The sequence below is a fragment of the Talpa europaea genome, assembly GCF_964194135.1.
Source record: "Talpa europaea genome assembly, chromosome: 1".
Classification (NCBI taxonomy): Eukaryota; Metazoa; Chordata; class Mammalia; order Eulipotyphla; family Talpidae; genus Talpa; species Talpa europaea.
The window spans coordinates 91,158,908-91,180,314 of record NC_140073.1 but is presented as its reverse complement, the minus strand read 5'-3'; the positions used below and the strand labels follow the sequence as shown (position 1 = coordinate 91,180,314).

General features: G+C 34.9%; 1 protein-coding gene across 2 annotated transcripts in view; it reads right to left on the bottom strand.

The window, feature by feature from the left end:
* MBD5 (methyl-CpG binding domain protein 5) overlaps positions 1–21,407 on the bottom strand; it is a gene marked incomplete at both ends in the record, with an annotated part of 54,344 nt that overhangs the window by 13,878 nt on the left and 19,059 nt on the right. Inside the window, 3 exons of one of the 2 annotated variants that reach the window (XM_084231896.1) lie at positions 9,571–10,779; positions 13,467–13,675; positions 15,187–16,212. In XM_084231896.1, the coding sequence (XP_084088022.1) occupies positions 9,571–10,779; positions 13,467–13,675; positions 15,187–16,212 (2,444 nt within the window). The remainder of the gene's footprint in view (positions 1–9,570; positions 10,780–13,466; positions 13,676–15,186; positions 16,213–21,407) is intronic. The other variant, XM_084231897.1, reaches the window with a different exon arrangement.

The window sequence follows — 21,407 nt, the reverse complement described above, 5'->3', positions numbered from 1 at the left end:
CCTTCCTGCAAAGCTGTGAAAATTCAAATGTGACAAGTCAACACTTAGCCAAGCCAAGAGGAGCTATTATTACCTAGTTGTGTTAGGCTCTGCAGAAGCTACAAAAGTGGGGCAGTAGGCCATGCAGAGTCCTCACTGATGTGGGAAGAGGTGATGCTACAATTTGTGGGTATACCCTCTCCTCCCTGCTGCTTTATCACTGTGAAGCCTGTTACATCTTCACAGTGAGACCATCAAATGGTGGCTGGGGAATTTGGGGAGATGTAGCCTTTACTATCACTCAATACTATCACACAATAACCTATGACGGTTCTTGAAGCTACCTCTCCCAAGAAAAACAGTTAATAAATGGGAATGCTTGTATGTAACTTGTGAATAAAAACACTTCTAGAAAAACATTCTATTTTTACTGATCTTAAAAAAAACTAAGTAAAAACAGTCTTGCTTGCTATGTAAACACAACTTCCAGGCAATTCCCTCATGCTATCCCATAACCCAGTTTTTTTCCCATCCACGACACTATTCTACAAAAACTCAGAGTTTGCTAAAATGCTTTGGGTAAGAAGATAAGATTAATACGCAATGAAATTATTATTATTTTTTATCTTTAAGTCTTTCCGACTTGTGAATATTAATTATAATTTTTCTTTGAACCCTTCAACTTTATTACACAGTAATAATTAATAAAGGGTTTCTATTACCAAGACTGACAACAGGCATTTCTAATCATTCAATGTGAAAATCAGTCAAATAATACAAACATGTTCTTTTTCACAACTTTTACATTTTGTCCTGAGGACTCCAAAAATCTTACATATTCGGGGGATATCCAATCTATGGCAAGCCAGAACAAGAGACAACTTTATTCTAACAGCACTTTACAGGGACTATGGAGAAAAGTGTCTTATTGAGATAACTAGAAAAGTTTAAGCAAGATGAATAGATTTAGGTGGATTTTTTTAAAATGTGCCTGAAAACATTTTTGCAATTCATGTTAGAAATCAAGTTCTATCTTGTATTCATTCCCACAAAGAGCATAAGAAAGATATTTCATACATTACATTTATGTAACTTACAGGTAATTCCACTTTTATTTAGATGACTTTCTTGACAATAGGAAGGAAGGTTTTTTGTAATATAAACTTCTATTAGACACAAACTGGTATAGAGAGAGATCCCAGAAAGGATTGATGCAAGCAACAGAAAGCTGATTCACAGTGATTCAAAGCAAGACAACAATATGAAAACTTGTCTTACTCGTCTTAATTTTAAAGAACTAAATTAAGTCAAACTATTATTTTAATCTTCAGCTTTTATTTTTAACTAAATAATGGGGTGCAGTAAAATCATTTCTTGTGCATTTATTATGTAAAGTCACTGTTTTATCTTTAATATGGTAATATTGTAAAACAGTATTATTTTTGTTATTTTGAGTTTAAGTAACATGGCTAGAAGAAACACTAACTGAATCCACAGCACTCACTCTCTCTTTACCATACCAACTCCCATATACACTCATTACATATATATACATACATATGCAGACACACAAATATGTATATATGATATATACATGCATATACACAGATTTTTAAAAAATTAGATGAAGTTATTTTAAATTAAATTATATATTTTACAGACATTTAGGTGAGACTTGCCCAAATTTATCTTCAAAATTTTTTATGCTTGGGTAATTTTCTGAATTATCATCATTTCTGCATTTAAATTTAAGGTAATCTATAATAAACGATTTTATTTATAAAGGATTCAATGACCTTAAAAGAGAAAACAATGGTGGTGCTTTCTGAAACTACATATAAATAAGATACACATCACTGTGTATTTCTGATACGACAAGATCATACATATCTAGAGGTAAATGTTTAGTTTATTTTGTTTCATAATTTTAGTACTTGACTATTGTGAAATATATATGAAAAGTGTGTGTTGTTTCTAGAGAAATATGCAAACAGTTCTGCAATAGTCAAGAAACTCCTTAAATACCCCCAATATAGATTCAGAGAAGAACAAAATAAATTTCTAGTCAAATAGAAATCCTATTTAGTGAATTAATGAACACGTCCTTCATAAATTACTTAGCTAACTTGTAAATGAATAGAGTACTCGGAAATCAAACAAGTAAATGTAGCACCAAAAAGGTTAAGCACTCAATTTTTAAATAAAACTTACACTGAAGGAGCAAGTAATTTAAGACACTTACTACCTTAATCTGTAATTATAATCTCATATTCCTGTATATTCACAAGTCAGGAGTTCCATAAATTATTTAATTCCTATCTTGGTAAGGAAATGGGGGAGGATTTTAAATGTATCTTTACTCATATTCTGCCCACATATTCTCATTCTAGTAATGATATTGCTAACAGTAGTAATGGCCATCATGGTATAGAATTCTTTTCACATGGGATATTTAAGAATAGAAAAAGAAACCCAAATTTATATATATATTTGTAGTTCCCATATATAACCTATACATTAAGTATACACACATATCAAATACTTTAGACTCCTAAAACCCTTCTTTCACTCATTCAAATAATTAGGTGACAATTCTTTTACATAAATAGTCCAATAGTCAGTTCAGTAGGGTTAGTAACATACCCTTAAGGACAGACACTATTATATGGAGGAGGTTTAAGATTTTTTTCTGACAAGTCTGAATCCCTGGTTGTTTATTTTGTTCACAAAAGCACATGTTAAACATTTGGTAATTTAGTTATTTGGGGTTCACACAGTAGCATGTAATGCACTCAGAAGTAACTTAAAGTCCATGATTGAAGGAGACAAGAACTTTTCAGAGACCCAAATTGACCCTCAGAAATGAGGGTCTAGAATATATTAGAAGAACTGGCTCAAGGACCCCAGATCACTTTTGAATGGAGCCAGTTATCCAGAGAGGATTTCAAAATTCCCTGCAAACTTTAATCCTCATAACAGAATTAAATCTCTAGGTGATTATTTTGATGCTACTTAGTGGTAAAGCAAAGCTGTCACATTAAGGTTGAAGAACAGAGCATAAACCACATCACAGATTTCATCAAAGTGATAAAACAGCTGATCTCAAGGTCCTTTCATTCTTTTCTTCTCCACTCCATTTCTACAGTCACCAGCTCCTGTCCTTGGAGAAATGGTATAAAGTAAATAGTAAGAAACTCAAGAGTTAGGAACCCAGGGTCAGGGCCTGTTATTTGTGTCCTTAGGAATGCCACCTCTCAGGGTTTCAGTTTTCTTATCTGTAAAATGGGGATTATGGACATATTTATGGTCCATTGAGATAATCTAAGGAGACAATGAACATGAAGGTGCTTTATAAATACCAAAGCAGTCTACCTCAAAGTGCCACAGGTAGTATGTGAAGTTATTTTAGGTGGAATGTGGATAGATCTTCATTTAAATTTATATTAGAAATTTTAAAATATTCTAATATAAATTAAATACTTCTATTAGAAAAATACAAAAAACATGATACCTATGATATCACATATACTTCTATTAGAAAAATACAAAAAACATGATAGCTATGATATCACATATAGTATACCTTAGAAAAAGACTGAAGAAGTTATTTCAAAGGTGACTTGAATCAAGCCTAGCACATAATGAATCAAAAATATTTGTTGAGTAAATAAACGAGCAAATGAATTTAAAGAAAAATTTTGACTAAGTAATAGTATAGGTCACATGCACTGAGCTGAGGTCTGAGAAAAACAGGTTTGGGAACAATAAGGTATTTATTAGGTACACCTATCAAGCATTTACTAAACAGTAAATGTTAAAAAAAAAATTTCAAGCTCAAGATGTCCTGCTAACATAAATGTACTGTTTCAATATATTTGAAGCATGCGGATTCATGATAAATCAATAATGTGGGGTAAAAAGTTGACTCACCTGTGACAAAAGGGATGAACCTAATTTCCTAACAATAATACAAAAATAGTACTCATGGAAAAGTCCCTACAGTGAATTTCAATTTTTTCAAATTAACTAACAAAATCCACATTATTAAATTTTTGTTAATCTGATGAAGTATCTTTTTTATTCTTTCCTCTTTTTTTCTTTCATTCCTCTTCATTTTGACACATTAAGTACTACAGAACTATACTACAAGACCAGAGTAAATCTATCCTGAATGTGACAACAAACTTCATATCCATCCACAGCACATTAATGGAATTAAAATGTTTTGGATAAACTTGTATTTTAAGAGACACCGTTTGAAAGTTCATGTACCAAAAGGATGTATTTGCCTTAGATTTGAGATTCCATTTGCTACGACTTATATGGAAACTATTGACAAGCTCAAGAACTATGTGTGGTTCTGTTATCTGTGTGGATGAAGATAGGCCCCTGGTTTTCAGGCTTTTCTGTCCTCCCACCAATAGGATTGCCCTGCCTGATGGGGTACCCACAGTTGTTACATTGTTGTAAGCTGTGTTGTTGACGTCTATGGGCCAAGACTTAGTATTGATACATTGGCCAAGAGAAGCAGGAGAGGAGGCAGGAGAAAGAAGCAGAGAAGAGGCAGGAGTGAGAAGGGGAGAAAGAAGGCCAGGGAAGCCCAGAGTGAAGACTTGCTGGGGGCATGGAGGCTTACTGGCCTCTTGGCACCCCCGGCACCCCTGCCTGCCATGTACCTGTTTGCCACACTACTTGTAAAAGCTCAATAAAAGCCTGAGTAAGCCACCGAGGGCTCCAGGACTCTCCTTTACCCTGTCTGCCCTGATCACAGAAATCCTGTTCCATAGGCTTCCTGACACGACAGCCTCCTTTTCCTCTTTAATCTGGCTCAGGGGGAAAAAAAAAATGTCCACAATATCCCATAATTCATTATAGCAAAGTTTACAGTTCTGCCCTAGGATTTTTACTTAATTTAGTTTTTTTTTCTAGTACATTTCTGGTATTACCTAGTTCTTCATATTTATTGGCTTTCAAATTTTGATCAGTCACAGTCTTTATTAGCCTGGGCTTCATCTTTTTATAACTCTTCAAACACTATTTTGCTTTCTTCTAAAATGCAGCTAACTCTTCCTGATTCTGATTGAGTAAAGAGAAGAAATTCACTTCCAACATAGGTTAAGAAAATATATAAGGCAGAGAAAATGCACAGAAAACACTTTAAAACAAGAATCATATTACTGAAGAACACAAACGGCTAACACTGATAATCTAACACAGAAAGAATGTTCTTCAAAGTAAAATGTTTAAACATCACAGGAGAGTTTACTTCCCAAATTTGAATCCTAGGTTCAATAACTTAAGTTACACATCCCTGGAATGTGCTGTAAGCTGTCTCTGGTCATGCCCCACACTGTCAAAATGCGCTTGTGTGTGATGCTGAGCTGACATCGAGAAATGTATTGTTCCAAAATACATTTGGTTATAGTTTTAATATTGATGACTTTTGCCTGGTTTGACTAACTATCCATAGAACAATTTTTATAATTGTATGGAAAAAGTCAAAGTGTAAGTCTAAAGAGGAAACACTCTACTCACTGCTTTTAAAAACATGTTTTCATTTAATCAGATGGTGCTGTACCGAAATGTAGAGCTTTTCTGGGTAATCATGAGATGTCTCTAACTGTCCAAAGATAACAAATGTTTCATTGAAAAGAAACATTATGGTGCCAATCTAGAAATACATCTTTTCAAATTTGGCTTAAGTCAGAATATATACATCAAATGTAAGAGCAATGAAATATGAAGGCCAATGGGATACTACTCAGAAGAGTAAAAGTGATCTACTCAGAAAAAAATAAGGATTTTAGTTGTTGATTACTACTTGAGGGGCAACCCTTTTAGGCTAATTATTATTGTAAGATCAAAGATGACAGATGATTATTACAAAATAAATAAAAAAAATAATTTTTCCTATTTTTAAAAAATTATTGGGAATATATAAAGATGTTTTCCCTAATAGTTAGAGAGGCTTTCAATGGTTACCCTTACCCATTACAGTCTATAGGTGTAATGTCAGTATTTTCCTTTCCAAGAAATTCCTAATACTGTGCCAAGATCTGGCCATGGAACTTTCTGGTCATGACTAGATACTGGAGCACAGCTCTGATGTCTTAGTCTTGGTTACTCAACCTGAAACGATAAAAGGTTCATAGCTTACCTTGAAACTTGCACAACTAAAAGATAATCTATGTATGGTCTCATTTAACTCTTGGAACATCATTCTGAGCAGAAATTTACATTCCCACTTGAAAGGTAAGGAAACTGCAGTTCTGGGATATTAATATACCTACCAAGGACTATTTAGGTAACTGGAAGAGGTGAGCTTGATTTCATGTTAGAATGCCCAAAGCCCACTCCTCTTTCTGCCATACCCTGCTTTCTAGTTCTCTGTAGACTGTGTTACATTATTTGATATTTAGAAACCAAACCTTATAGGAAATAATCTCAGAAACTGAAAAACACTTCTAATGCATTTAGTAATTTTGCGACATTTAATACTCTACCAAACATTTAAAAATGCCTTTTTAAGATCATAAATTTACTATCACGACAAACATAATCAGTTAAAGTATCAACTTATGAATATCACGGAGATCTCAGTTATTGGCAGGTATCAGTGCTCTGATTACATCATTGACCTCTCATCGTAGTAGCTGCTCATTCAACTGAAAAATGCAAGAGGCATCCAGCTTGCTTTGAATTAATAACCTGCAATCCTGTTAACTAATCATTTCCCCCCTACTATATCTGCTTCCAAAGAGAACTTGAAGTGGCTTGCTGAGAATCAAGGTCATAACAGAAAATAAATGATAGGTTTGTAGGACGTAGGGGAAGGGGAAAGACAAGCTAATAATCTATTCTAAAATTTCAGTTAACATAGATTTTATCTGGTGGGAGGGAACTGACAGGATTTTGGATTATTTTACTTGGACATAGAAATAGAATGAAAAACTGAGAAACTAAGAGTTTAATATAATAAAAAAATGTTGTGTAGCAAGTCTTTTATTTGAGATACTGCAAATTAATCACTAGTGGAAATAGTCACACACTCCACATTAGCAAGGTGGAATAAGTAAGATTTTATATAATAAACTGTTTATGGAGTCAGTCTCTATTTTTCTCTATTGGCTTTATCAAAATGTCAGGCATTGCCATGGTACCTAATGCACTGCTTTCCTTTTCAAAAAGCAGATGTCTGATTATTATTGCATAAAACTATTTCCCCAACATTGTCGAGGACTAAGGGTTTCTATGTAAGTAAAATTTACATTATAATTGGTTCACTTGAATAAGAGAACAAATCTAAAAAGTGTTTTACTGGAACTCTTTCTCAGAAAGATCATTCTTGTCTTATACAGATATTGAACTTGGCTAAATAAGTTCTTGATGAACCAGGATCCCAAGACATAAGGGAAAGGCCATTTGGCCAAAAGACAGACAGACCTGTGTTTGAAATTCACTTTTCCTGGTGTTAGAAACTGAGTACACTGTTTGTTTTACTGGACACCATTAAATAAGGTATGAGGAAGCCCATCCCTTGATATGTGAACCATAAGAGAAAAAAGAGCACTTGTGAACTAGTACTTTGTTTTTTGTTTTTATGTGTAAAAGTGAGTAGGTTCTGGAAAAAAAACAGAGTTTTTAAAAAATGGTAAGTACCCTAGAGCTCTTAAGGCTGTTATACCTTGCTTTTTAATGACAGATGAATATTTCATGTGTTACCATTAATATTTTATTATGTTTTCCATTTTTCATCTCTAAATGTGTGCTTTAAATTATTTTTTTCTGAATTACTAAAAATAATTTTAGTGTGTCTTGATATTGAGGTTTTGAGAATGCTAAATTACACCGTCAGTCATTGAGAGGAGGACTATTTGAATTGACTGAAACAATTTTATGTTTCCTACTAGAAATTCATCTACTGTTTATAATAAGGAAGAATCTGGATTTTGGAAACATTTATTATGATTTTATAATGAATGAAAGCCAGTTATTTAAATGAAGCAAAATAAATGTTTCTTATACTCTTAGATAAAAATTTTTTTAAGGGCATCTCCTTAAACATCAGTGAGTAACTTAATCTCAGGAATTTAAGAATACAAACTAATCAGAAGAGCAGGACTATTGTTTAATGTGAAATGTGTTAAAAGTGCATGCCTTTATTCTCCTGAGGACGTAAAAAGATATTTAGACAAGGCATTTGAATGAATGAATGTTTCCAGGAAAGGGAGGCCACAATCTTTTCTTTAGTTAAGTTTTTGTAAAATGGCACATAAAAAATACTTGGTTTCATCTGCACAGAGATTGCAGAAACATTTCAATGCCTGCATCTTGTATTTGTAGCAGTCCCATTTATATCCTAAAAGCTCAATCTTGCTGTTTCTAATTACTTTTTGAATGAACTGTCAAAAATATTTAGGTTTATCAACCCAAAGAATGTTTGTCTGGTCTCAGAGAGTATAGAGAATAAAATGTTTCTTGAACAGAAGTATGGAATTCATTTTCTTATCAAAAGTAGAAGCATTATACCGAGAGTGTATCCTGACAAGTATATATTAGGCATTATAAGCAACGGGTTTTAAGGACCTCCTGGTCATTTGGAGAAAGACAATCCTTTTATTGTGCTGGCAAAAATGCTTTTGGTTTCCTGCCATTAAACCTAAGTGCCAGTGGAGGTTTGAGCAGAGTTGAAATAGTTCTAGACAATATACTCTTTAAGAGAACACTACATATCTGTAAGAATACTTTTCATTTCCTAAGGAGATGAAAAATTATATGTTTCTTCATCATGTGTGAGGAATGTGCATAATTATCTCCTCCTGGTGAGATATAAATTTTTCTATCTACTTTAAACATTCTGCATATGTCTTGCCTAGAGAGCCAATTCCATCAATTGTGAGGGGGAAAAAAGCCCAGAAGACCCCTACTAATTTCTGCTAAATTAAATGGTAGTTTCATGGAGAAGTTTTCATTTAATTTATATGATCAGACTGTGTTAAGTAGAACCAGACTATGAGGTTAAACATTTCCATATGTTATAAAGGCTCAGAACTTTTCCTGAAAGGAGACACCATTCTGAACTCAGACATTACCTGCTGCTTCCAGAAATGGCTGCAAAGGCACCCTCGCCCCAGCTTTACATGTCACAGGCAAGCACACGGAGGACAGGCTGTCCCTGGCACTTCCTGTCTCCTGGGAGGGCGCCTACCTCTGCCACACTCCTGGACTCCAACAGCCACCAGATTTTATACCCAGTCATTGCTACTTGCCTTCATCCTCTGTGCACGGAATGAAGAATTAGGTAAATGCAGGGAATGAAGGCAATATTAACAAAACGCTGGAGATCTGGGTCCTAGGTTAAAGTCCCCCCTGAGTCCTACAAATGCTTCACAACTCACCCCTTGATGATATGAAATTTTGGTGACTACAACCATCCCCTCTTCATGTTGTGCTCCAGAAGTCTGTGAGACCTCACTGAGTCATGAAGAATCCTAATTTCAAATCCAAAGAATCCAAAGTGATGATAACAAAAAAGAATAATTGATACCTGAACAAAGGTTAGTATTTGACAATGGATAAAGATTGGTATACCTTCCCTTCCTCGGGGCTTTGTTGACATGAATTGTGAACGTCGTCTTCTCTTACTAATTTTCCAGGCCAGGACGTCAGTCCTTTGATTTGGCCCCAGACCAAGTCGCCAACATTGAACGTCCTTGGCCTATAATGTATCAATTCATTTGAAGAGGGGGAGTCTGGATTCCTTAGGTCTTCTTCACTACTAATACTTTTAGCGTCTGAAGGGCTAGGCACACACCCATTAATGCCTTTGGCATTAAAGTCTCCATTGTAATGGATGTAGTCTTTGACCAGAGAACTTTCCAAACTATTTGAGGAACTTGGAGACTGCTCCTCTAGGACTAGGTCTTGCTTTGTGGTGCTCAACAATTCTCCAAATCCCCGACTCTGTAGAGGTCTGTTCCCATTAATATGTGCACATCGTTCCACAGTGTTCTCTAGTCTCTCCTTAAAACTCATCATAGTTCTTTTGTAATTATTATACCTGAAATTTTCCTCCAGAATTTTATCCCCTTGACAGTTTCTTGGCGGTAACAGCATTGGGTGCTGTTCCCCAGGCAGAAATGGCAGTGTAGAGACATTGTTGGGCCTTTCGTTACAAGGACTACTGTGGATATGGCCTGGATGGTCTAAAAATTCCTCACACTTCCACCTGTTTCGCTCCCCTCCAGGGCTTTGCTCCCCATCCCACTGTTTTTTGGATGTGTGACAACTTGCTGACTTGAAATATTCAAACCCATCTCCTTCATTGGGGTTTTTCCCATGGTCCAGGCTCCTGGGCAGCCGAGCCCCTCTTGCATTCCTCAGCCTGCTATCATGATCGACAATGCCCATGTTTCGTCCATGAATGACCGCACTGACAGCACTGGGGAGACTTAATGGGTCGCCAATCGAGGCAGTGAAGGCACTCATGGCACTCAGAGCTGGAATGGGGCTGATCTGAGTTGTACTGTTGACTGCAGTGGTAATGACCACCTGCATTCCTTTGCTGGCTGCATCAACGACTGCTTTGTAAATGGCATCTACAGAAGCATCGCCTTGGCCACCCATAATGAGGCCATCTTTCACCTGCTGGCCAAGGGATGGGTCAATCCTAGGTTGCAACTCACAAGATGCATCTTGGAAAGGTGGAAGTGTAGTGTTTGGATTCTCAGGAAGTGCTGTGAGCCCTGGTTGAGTGCTTATTCTTTTGTTTAGGAGAGCTGCATCTTCCTGCATTCTCACCTTAAAGAAATACACAAGAAGTAGTGTGAGACAGAAACATTTTAAACATTTTTTAAATCACTTTTTAAAGAAAGGCCATAATGTTAAGATTTACTAAAAGACAAACAAATCTAACAAGGAAGGGAATATCATGAAAGAACAAGATTCAAAAATGAAATAAAAAGTCTCTATTGAAAAAAGCTCACGTCTTGATTATATTTGGGTACTGTTTCTTTGGCTGAAATTATTCAATATTTTTTTAAACCACCATTACTAACCATGCTTTAGAAAAATTAAGATTGAAAAGGTTGAATATAAAATGTTTTCATGTAATGAATCCACATAGTAGTATTACAGTTTTGCAACTTGAGACTTAAAGGGAGGAACAAGTCAGTCACTAGTACTGCTTAAATTGCAAAAGGGACCAGATTTTGAAAATGATTTCTAATTGCTACCGAATGCATTATCAGATAAAACAAAACAAGATACATACATACACACACTCCTTAACAATAATATATTTCTGATATGACACTACGTTTTTCAGGTCTTCAAAAAGAACACCCCCCTTTTCAACCTTGCCAGCCTTCCAGTGGAGGGACACTTCCAAGCTGTCAATAGTGACGATGGTTCTCTATCCAGAAGAGATTCTCAATTGTGAAGAAGGGGAGGGAAGGGATGCCCACTGAGGTGGAATACCAATGCTCAGGACAGGAAAGATGAGTATAGTTTGAAAAAAAACCCAAGGTTGTTCTAATTTCATCAACCTCCTCTAAGAATTATTGCTCCAGACCTTGATACTTAGAATTTTCCCACCAATTACTCTCTTCCTGTCTTCACTTCTTCTTGGACCTTGGCCCATCAGCACATTAACTATTCTCTTGCCATTATCCTCTTGTCTACACCTACCAGATAAAATCTCAATCTTGCATCAGTTCAACTACCTGCCATATCTATATAAGGATGATTGAATGGTATTGGAACTTAAGACTTTTAAGACGTTGCTGGGACTTTATTATTCCCATCAATTCTGTGATCCTCAACTATTTAAATCTTCATCCACTTCTTCAAGCCAACTGCTCCACCAAGCCAATTATATTACTCTTAGTATATCATCTTACTTAACAGAGAAAATAGAGTTCATCTTTCTAAATAAGATCATATAGTTCTACCTAATTTTTTTGCTAGAAAATATTTTTACTAGGTAAGTGGATATACCATAACATATCTATTTCCTTATTGATGGATGCTTAGTTTCTATTTTTAACAGTATACATTAGGTTGCAATGAATATTCTGATATGTGTCCTTTTGTTCACACATGAAGATTCCTTTAAAATAGATGCATAGAAGTTGAACTGCCATCAGGGTTTACATATATTAAAAAAAACACTGATAAACTGCCAAATTAGCCTGAAAAAGGAATTTACCAGCATATAAACAGACCAAGAATATTATCTAAAAGAACCCATTTCTCCATATCCTTGTCAGCAAGGGATATAATCAATCAATCTGATAAACATACAATATCATAACTTGTATAACTCTGATTATTCTTTTCATATGTTTATTAATAATTTATTACTTTCATTGAATTATTTGTTTATATTTATTGCTCATTTTTCAAATCAATCATCTTTTGTCCTCCTGGTTTATAGGAGCTCTTTTTATATTATGGATGTCAATCATTATGTAGTATGCAAGTATTTTCTGCCAGGTTGCCACTTTAACTTTGTTTAGAATCTTTGTTTGATAAAACAGAGATTTATAGGTCTTATGTATTCAAGTTTTTTACTTTTTGACTTACTGTTTTGTGTCTTGCTAATAGAACATTCCCTAACCCAGGATTATTTTTGAAAAACTTCTTATATTTATTTGAAAATATATTTTATTTATTTAAAAAACTTTATATATAAGAATATATTCTTATATTCTTTTTTTTTAATAGAGGCATGTTTATTTATTTATTTGTTTGTTTGTTTGTTTGTTTATACATGCACTGGGTATAGTCAGAAGCGCGGTAGGGTGAGAGAATTCACCAGAGCCAGAGCAGGGAACAGAACAGACAGAAGGACTGAAGTACACTGCTGAGGGGAGCAGCGGGCGGCAGGGGAGGTCTGCGCGCCATGTGGGACCCTCCTCTGGTGGCCGGGGAGCAGCCTGGGATCGAACCGGCGCCGCAGAGGCTGCGGGCAGCTTCGCAACCCAGAGCTCAACCTCTGCACCACCAGGGAGGCCCATATTCTTATATTCTTATAAACGTATTTATTCACATATATATTTCTAACTTCCTATATTCATTTCACGTTACTCTCTCAGAACTTAATCAGTTTGTAGACTATATGTCTGAATCCAAGAGAGGGCTGTAAGAACTGGGGCTGGAGAACAAGGCAGGCTAGGCAGGTTAAGGATGTAGACTTTAGTCATGAGAGCAATGGGAAACTGCCAAAGTATTTAAAAGGGGTGGGGGGGCGGGGGGATGTGATCAGCTCTTACTAACAGCTCCAGAAAAACCACTGAGATTCTTTAGCAAGATGAAATAAACTCACAAAAAATAATGGAATATTTTAACAATATTCACTATTGAGAAATAACAGTAAGCAAAGGTAAAACAGTACATAACTCCCTTTTTGCCTCTTCCCTCAAATGAAATGCTTAAATAAATCTAGACATTGTTTTCCACTAAAGTAACTGAGGAAAGGGGAGTACCTGAAAGTTCTGAAACAGACAAGCCATGGGGTTATTGTTAGCTGGGCAAGGAATTGTGGACTGTCCTTGAAATGCCTGGAGATTCTGGTACCCCTGAAGAAGTTGCTGTTGTTGCTGATTTGGAGGAAACATCTGATTGTTGTTTAACAGCGACTGTAGATGTGTCAGTTGATGGTTATTCAAAGTATTGTTTATTGAGGACATGTCACCTATAGTTTGAAAAACATAAAATGTAAGTCAATGTGATTCTTTGGAGATCCTATGCCTATCTTTGTACCTAAGGATTCCTGAAACAAAAACTAAAAACTATACTTACAAGGTAATTTTTTCTCTTTTTCTCTTCAAAGTCTTACTAACTGGTAAGGAGAGAGTAGTTTTATTATTTAATTTTGTCTTTCATCATTAACTTTTATGATTTTATGTCTTGGAAAGATACTTTGTCTTTGCTCTATCCACTAGCCAATCCTTAGATTCAATGTCATATATTTCCTTAAAACTCTTTTTATTAGAGCACCTACAAGTAAAGGTTGATTGATAAAATTTTATCAAAGTATTTGACCACATGATTAAGCTAAGCGGTTCTGTGGACAGGCCTTAATTACAAACTTTTGCTCTCAAGTCACAATAATCTATAAATACCACCAAATGAAACTTGATTTGTGCTAGAAGTAAGTATTTTGTTTTTAAGTGAAAAGTTGGTCACCTAAAATTAAAATTGTAAAGAAATCAAAACAATTAATTGGCATAATCATTAAAACTAAACACTGTATAATCAGATAGGAGTAATAACTAAATTTAAATTAAAATTAAGTTAATTTAAAAAAAACTATCCTGAGAATATATAAATTGTTCTGCAACTTGAAACATGTACATCTGTAATGATGTTTAGATTATTTAACTCTTCTGAATTCAGTGGAAAATAGAACTAATTATACTACATTATAAAGATATCCATAAAAATCTGGAAACATTATATTCTTAAAAAAATTGACATATCTCAATAATATCACACATATATATCGATATTTCCAGACATTATGGACACATCTCTGTACTTTATATGATATTTACCTCCATCAGTCAGTCAATTATACATGACATTATTTCTAACTTTTTTGTGATTGGGTAGTCTCCATGAAGATTTCAAGTCACAAGTTAATAAAGAGTAATACTAAGGAAATCTAGCAGTTGCTATTGGGTCTGTCTCCTTGAACTTGGCCCTTTAACTCTGAATGTTTTTATGCCTTGTTTCTTATTTTGCTGGATAAGCATTTAGTTTTGTTTATTAAGGGATCACCTGGAAAAACACACTTCCTCGAACTGTTTCCATCCACAGTGCAGCTGCTCATACTAACCCTGTGATGCCACACCAACTAAAATTCAAGTGAAAGTTATTTTAAAGATGTGCCTGTGCTTTATTATTGGAGAAATAAGACTCGGCTTAAGAGAATGATGGGTAGGTTAAGTTTAGGTGGCATCAGAATTAGAAGGTAAGAGAAAGCAGATACTTAGTATTGCTAGAACAGGGGCAAAGGAAAAAGTCCTTTTCATGTTTGTATAACTATGGGTGTGTGTGGGTGTTGTTATATTTAGTTCCTTAAGCAACTGTGACATAACAAAAACATTTTTAAAAATAGTGTGACAAAATGGAGTTTTTAAAAAGAAAGTAGAATTAGAAAAACGTTTCTTTTGTAAAAATCTGTGAAAAAATTTAACTTACCAAGCAGACCTGTCCCCAGTAGAGGGTTAAGTAGCTGTGGCACCACAGAGTTACTGTTGAGTTTAGCTGGACCAGGTGTATTCCCAGCATTATTAGATATATTCAGCAATGTTTCTGCCATTGACACCACTGCTGTCCCACCAAGTGTTGAGACAGTCAGTGCTGCCACTGCTGATGATGTAGTGGTTGTGGTAGTGGTTGCCTGGGAGGAAGTTGCTATGGAAACCTCTGGATGATTAGCGGTGTTGGCCGATGCCGAGTTCAGGACACCTCCCAACAGCTGGGGATTCAAGGCCATTAATCCTGAGGCCCCAGTGACAGCTGGGAGGAACAGGGGGTTAAAAGTAGTGTCACTGCCTGCAAAGCTTGGTATAGGGTTCCCCAGGGGGTTGGTTAAAAGGGTCTCAGCTCGACTGTTCTCTGACTGATTGCTTGGCAAATGGTCTGGTGGGGCTGTCATCTGTGTTAATGAGGGTAAAGGGGTATTTTGCTGTTGCAAAAGATCTGAGATGGTCAGATTGAAAGATGGCAGGGGAAGCATGGCAGCTGCTTGGGCTTGGTTCTGAAGCAGGGCTGCTAAGAGCTGAAAGTGAACAGGCTGCAATACCTGCCCATCCATGTCACTGGAGAGAAAAGCTAAAGCAGCGTTTACATTTGGGTTGAGAAAACCTAAAGGGTGGAGGTTGATCTCAGACTTGCCTTCTCCTGCTGAAGGCTGGAGGATATTTAATAGATTCTGGTTTAGGAGATGCTGTTGATTCACTGGCAAAGAGATAGGTAGAGAACTGAGGAGGCTGGGGTTCAAGGGGTGTGGAAGATGGTTGTTTGAAGTGCTGTTGGATGGAAAATGAAGTGCGTGCTCCTGGCCAACAAAAGGAAAATCACTCCCAATGGGCAGCTGACTCTGCAGTGGGTTTCCAGCTGCGGTGGCGACTATGACACCGTCTTGAAGGACAGATGTTGTCTTTGTGATGGCAGGGTGGTTGGTGCCGGCTATGACTATGGAAGATGATGGTCCCGAGCCGCCTAAAACGAAGAAAAAGAGACACTTATTAATTATGGATGTTAAGGAAGACAACCCTATAAAAATACATCGAGTTACATTTCAATTAATTCATTACATGTCCCCTTTGTTGATTTTAATCAGATTAAAATTGTAATCAGAGATGATTTGACATTTGCGAATAAAATTTAAATTTCACTTCATACTTCCTAACCTACTTTGAAAAGAAATATATTGTGTAAGTGTAGCATATTAGGAAATAGCTGTAACTATCAAGTAACTTGCTATTTACAGTTAGAAAAAGTGAGGATTAGGGACTCTTTGTTGTAGTTCATTCAGTTTGGAAGATAAAGGAACAAGCCTTCATTTTTTCAAACTGTGATTTTTTCATTAAAGAAGTTTTTGGTCTTTATAAGACTAGTACATATTTTTAGTGGGAATAAACTTTAATGTTCTTGAAGATGTAAAACAGAAAACAAAGAGGACCTATGGAGATAACAAACATTAATATTTTGGTGTATAGTTTTCTGGGCTTTCCCATCTGTATAGAGACGCATATGCATATTTGTGTGTGTGTGTGTGTGTGTGTGTATCTATATACAATTTTTAAAAATGAATACATTTTTAAACAAAACCAAATTATGCTGTTATATAACTTTTCTCCTTTATCAATATTATTGTATTATTCCATGTTAACTAATGTTAACTCTAGAACTGTTTTACTAGTATCATGCATGATAGACCATAATTAAATCAATACACAGTCATGGATATTTTGATTGTCTATGATTTTTACTACTGTAAGCAACCCTAAGGTAAACTTTCTTATTAATGTAACTTTGCCAATTTGCTCAATTATTTTCTAAGGACAAACCCTTAAAAGTAGAATTCCATGGACAAAAGGAATTTCATATTTTAAAAGTTTGGGATATGTACTGTCCAGGGAAGTTGATCATATATTCAATTTACATTTCTATAAAGTGTTATGACAGTATTTATTTTGCTACCAACACTGTGTTTTACCATTATTTTAAAGTCTATCACTCTGATAGCATAAAGATACTTTGCACTAATGAGTTCTTGAATCACATCAGTTTTCACTCAAGTAGCATGCTTTTTCTTGAAAGTCTTATGCTAGACATGAAAATTCAGCTAATTTAATAATTAAAAATATAAAATTCAGTTGTTACTATAATTGCTATTATAATGTTATTCACTCATTTATTATAATTGCTTTTGTTTTTCTCAATCCAAGTTGTACAATAGAATTATCTGGAGAACTTAAAAAAAATCAAAACACCAAAGTCTGGACCCTATTGCAGGCCAGTTGAAAACCATTTCTTGGGGTACAGCTTAGGTAGTGGTATTCTTTGAAATCACCCCTGGTGACCCAAATGCAAAAAGGGTGGTGTGGGGATGGCAAGAATCACATTCCCTTGAAAAGGAGTCTATAATCAATTTGTGCAAAACTCTTCCCCTAAGGAGATGCACTGCTTTATGAAATACATACATTTAGCAATTATTTTTATTATAAGCATATGCATTTAATTTTATAGTGAATTATCAAAAATGTATATGGTATAATGAACAATACCAATTTTACTGAAAATCAAAAATAATTCAAACACTGCTACTATGTCACCCATCATAACAAAGTTAACATTTGTCCACATAACTATTGAGGCCTTACCCAAGTACAAAGACATATTTCCATAGTTACTATAGTTGTGCAAGTGTAAGTTTTATTCTTACTGTTTTTTCCTTACAGAACAAAAGAATTTTTCCTTTTTGATAGATGGACTTTGTATTAATTTAAGGGGCCATTCTGATAAAATTTGACATTTATATTTTGACTTTTCATCATTATACATAACACAAGAATGAACATCTTTCTGCACATGATGCTTTCTTCTCTAGGAATTTTTTCCTTAGGAAAAATTCCATCATTGGCATGACTGTCATGAGAATCAAAAATAGGTAAATACTTGTGTAAAAGTCTGTATAAATATAGGCAGTTATCACTGTGAACATTATGATCATTAGTAGTTGTAGTTAGTAGCCGTGATAGAATAATGGTAGTAAATTTAAATTTAACACATCCAACATACCTTCTAGAAAGACTCAATAGCAAGCCTGCAATTTTCCCCAGCTGTCATGGTCTGCGTTTAATTTAAAATTCTCAGTGTTTCATTTAAAGAATGAGATTTTTTTTTCTAAAAACCCATTTTGAAAATTATAAATATTTATGAAATATTAGCATGAAATAATGACTATGCTCATAAGACTAGGGTAAGAAGACATACCAATTGCTGAAGTAGGCATATGGCATATACTTCTTTAAATATTAATTTGGATTTGTAATAAAACATGAATACCCTAAACATTTCATTGCTTCTTAAATCTTGCTGCTGTTTCTATAGATACTGTGTTTCATTTGCATTTGGAAACTGTCTTTTAAAACAAGCTAATAAAAAGTCTTATTTACTCTTTGGGCCTTTTTTCCCTATGTGTTAAATAATGGGTGACATAATTAAATGTACAGATCACCATGCCTCTAGCCACAGTCAGAACACATTTTCAAAATTCTCTAGCATGTACATGATTTTGCAAATGAAGGGTTTCCCTACAGGTTATTTATTTTTTTAATCTCTATTTTGTAAGAGAGATGCATTCATATTTAGGATATAAGGCAGTAGCTGTTTGGCAACATTATTCTACAAGTTCTCTCCATTTAAATATTCCTGAGGAATGATACAAAAGAAGATACAGGCAACAATAAACCAGAGACAATCTGCAGGGGGCAGAAGGGAGTAGGATCAAACAGGCGTGGAAAGAGCCCAAGGAACTATGGTGATGGTGCACGGGTGAGTTGGTGGTGGGAATTTCACAGGGACTATAACTGAGATGAGAAAGCATACATTGCAAAAAAATGAAGAACGATGTAAAATATATATTTAAAAAAGTTAAAAAAAAAGAAAATGTAGCTACTGTGGGTATATTTTTGTGTTACAAACAAGATGTTGTGAATACCACAAGCGTGTTAAGGGTAACACGATCAGTATCTATTTTTTTCTCTCTAATTTTCAAAAAATAAATTCAACAAGCAGGCATCCTCTGCTAGACAAAAGGATAGAAATAGATACAAAAAACAAAACAAACTCAGAGCTTAGGCAAAGTGAAACAACAGCTCTTCTAATCTCCTTTTCCTCTCTTAAATATACATTTATTGAGAGCTTATTATGAGCCAGGAAAGTTTTAAGCTCTTTTCATGTAGTTAGTGTATTAACAACACAATATGCTAAGAGTTACAACAAGGGGACAATGAAACTGAAGGTGTCAGGGAAATTATGCAATTGGTAACATTTGATCTGGGATTTGAGAATGAAAAAGACATAGAAAGGAATTCTAAGTGGAAACAAACTAATTTAAAAAAGACAAGGAGATAATAAAGTGTAATAGAGTTCTGTGTATTCTCAGAATCAAGAAATATGACTGAAAATATCTTGTTTCTTTATCACACATCCTGGCCTTCCTACATGGTTAAACCTGCTGCCTTAGACAAGAAGTGAAGACATTTGAAATCATCTTTCTAAACTCTTAAGGGAAAAGATTATTTCCTTCTGTATTTCTAAGACCTAAAACAGCCTCTAACATATCGCTGGCATTCAGAAAAATGTTGGTTGAAAGAGTCTATTAAGAAGTTCATAAAACTGGCACTCTCTTTCTATGAATCAAGTAACTTGATTCTTTGAGTGTGAGCATGTGTATCATGGAGAAAGGGGGAGACTATCATATGTATTTGGAGAAAGTGAAAGCTGACTAAGAAATAATACAAACAGGAAAAACTGACTCTCCATTTTGGGCCAATGTCAGGGGTAAGAAAAAAACTGGAAGATGACAAGTTACTTTTGAAAAGTCCTAGGTGTTCCAAGGAATTAGAGTCACCTTACAGAGTAAGAGGTTCATCTTAAAGTACTCTGAATGCATAGTCACTCACTAATGCTTGGGGTCATTCAAAGAAATAACTGAATTTGTATTAATGAAAAATCATAGCTAGATGGCAACTGGAGATCACTTATTTCTGAGCCACTTAATCTTGAATAGACATTGTCTTATGAACCTCTTTCACAGTTCTGCATAAAAACCTTATAGTGTATTGAAGCATGTGGAGGAAAACGTTTCCTTGAAGCCAATATTTTTTTAGGCAAGATGTTTTGTGCTTAATCTAATGAAAGGGATGGATGCTTAGTGGTTTTTTTTTTCCCCTTTCTTTTTTAAAGCAAGCTATTCACTGGAGATTTAGCACTTAGATCACCAAAAAGCAGATGGGAGTCTAAGTAAGTTGAAGAAGTCCTTTAGTTGGAAAAAAATGATTATTTTACACCACCCAGCAGCACCATGAATTGGCTTAATTTCTATTCTCATAGTCTCTTTTGCTTTCAAAGAGTAGATGACTAGAAAGTCACCCAAATAAACTTTTCTGGCATGAGATCACATACTTAGACATCCAGTTAGAAAGTGAAAGTCTTGTACAATGAGGAAACAACAATAGTGGCTTGTATAGAACTGATTTCTTGATGTGAGGAGTGCTCTTTGCACATACATTTACTCTATGACGTGACATGTGTATGTGAGCATACATAGAAATAGCATCGGTAAAATTTTTAAAGGGTTTTCAAAGGATGTTCTAATTACAAATTTCATTCTTGAGATGTTTTCTCTGCCTCATAAAAAGAAATTCAAAAGAAATTGCTATTTATATTTATTTCTCTTCTTCCTGCTTACCAATATTCTTTGAGAAAAGCCATTGTTCATATTATGCTAAACACATGGCTCTTAAAAATAGTTATAATATTTTTACATGTCTTTTTATATGTAAAAGAGAGGGCATAAAGGTCATATCAAATGAACCAATGAGGTTCCTTTTAAATGTCATTATATCAGTTTGATATATGTCTCTAATTTTGAATAAGTACTACTTTATCCTAGAAGTTTTTCCAAATTGATATATCCAACTACTATTTTTTAACCTATAAAAATTAAGAACTTAAGAAAGGAGTCATATAAAAATTACTACTTCATCATTTCACCTTTATCATTTCTGTGGCAAGTATACTTTAATTGCAAAGTCATGTTAACCCTTAATAAGACTGAATGCTTCTGGAGACAAGAGAACATAGCATGCCCTAGTGAGTTCATTAAGTAGAATTCACTTTTC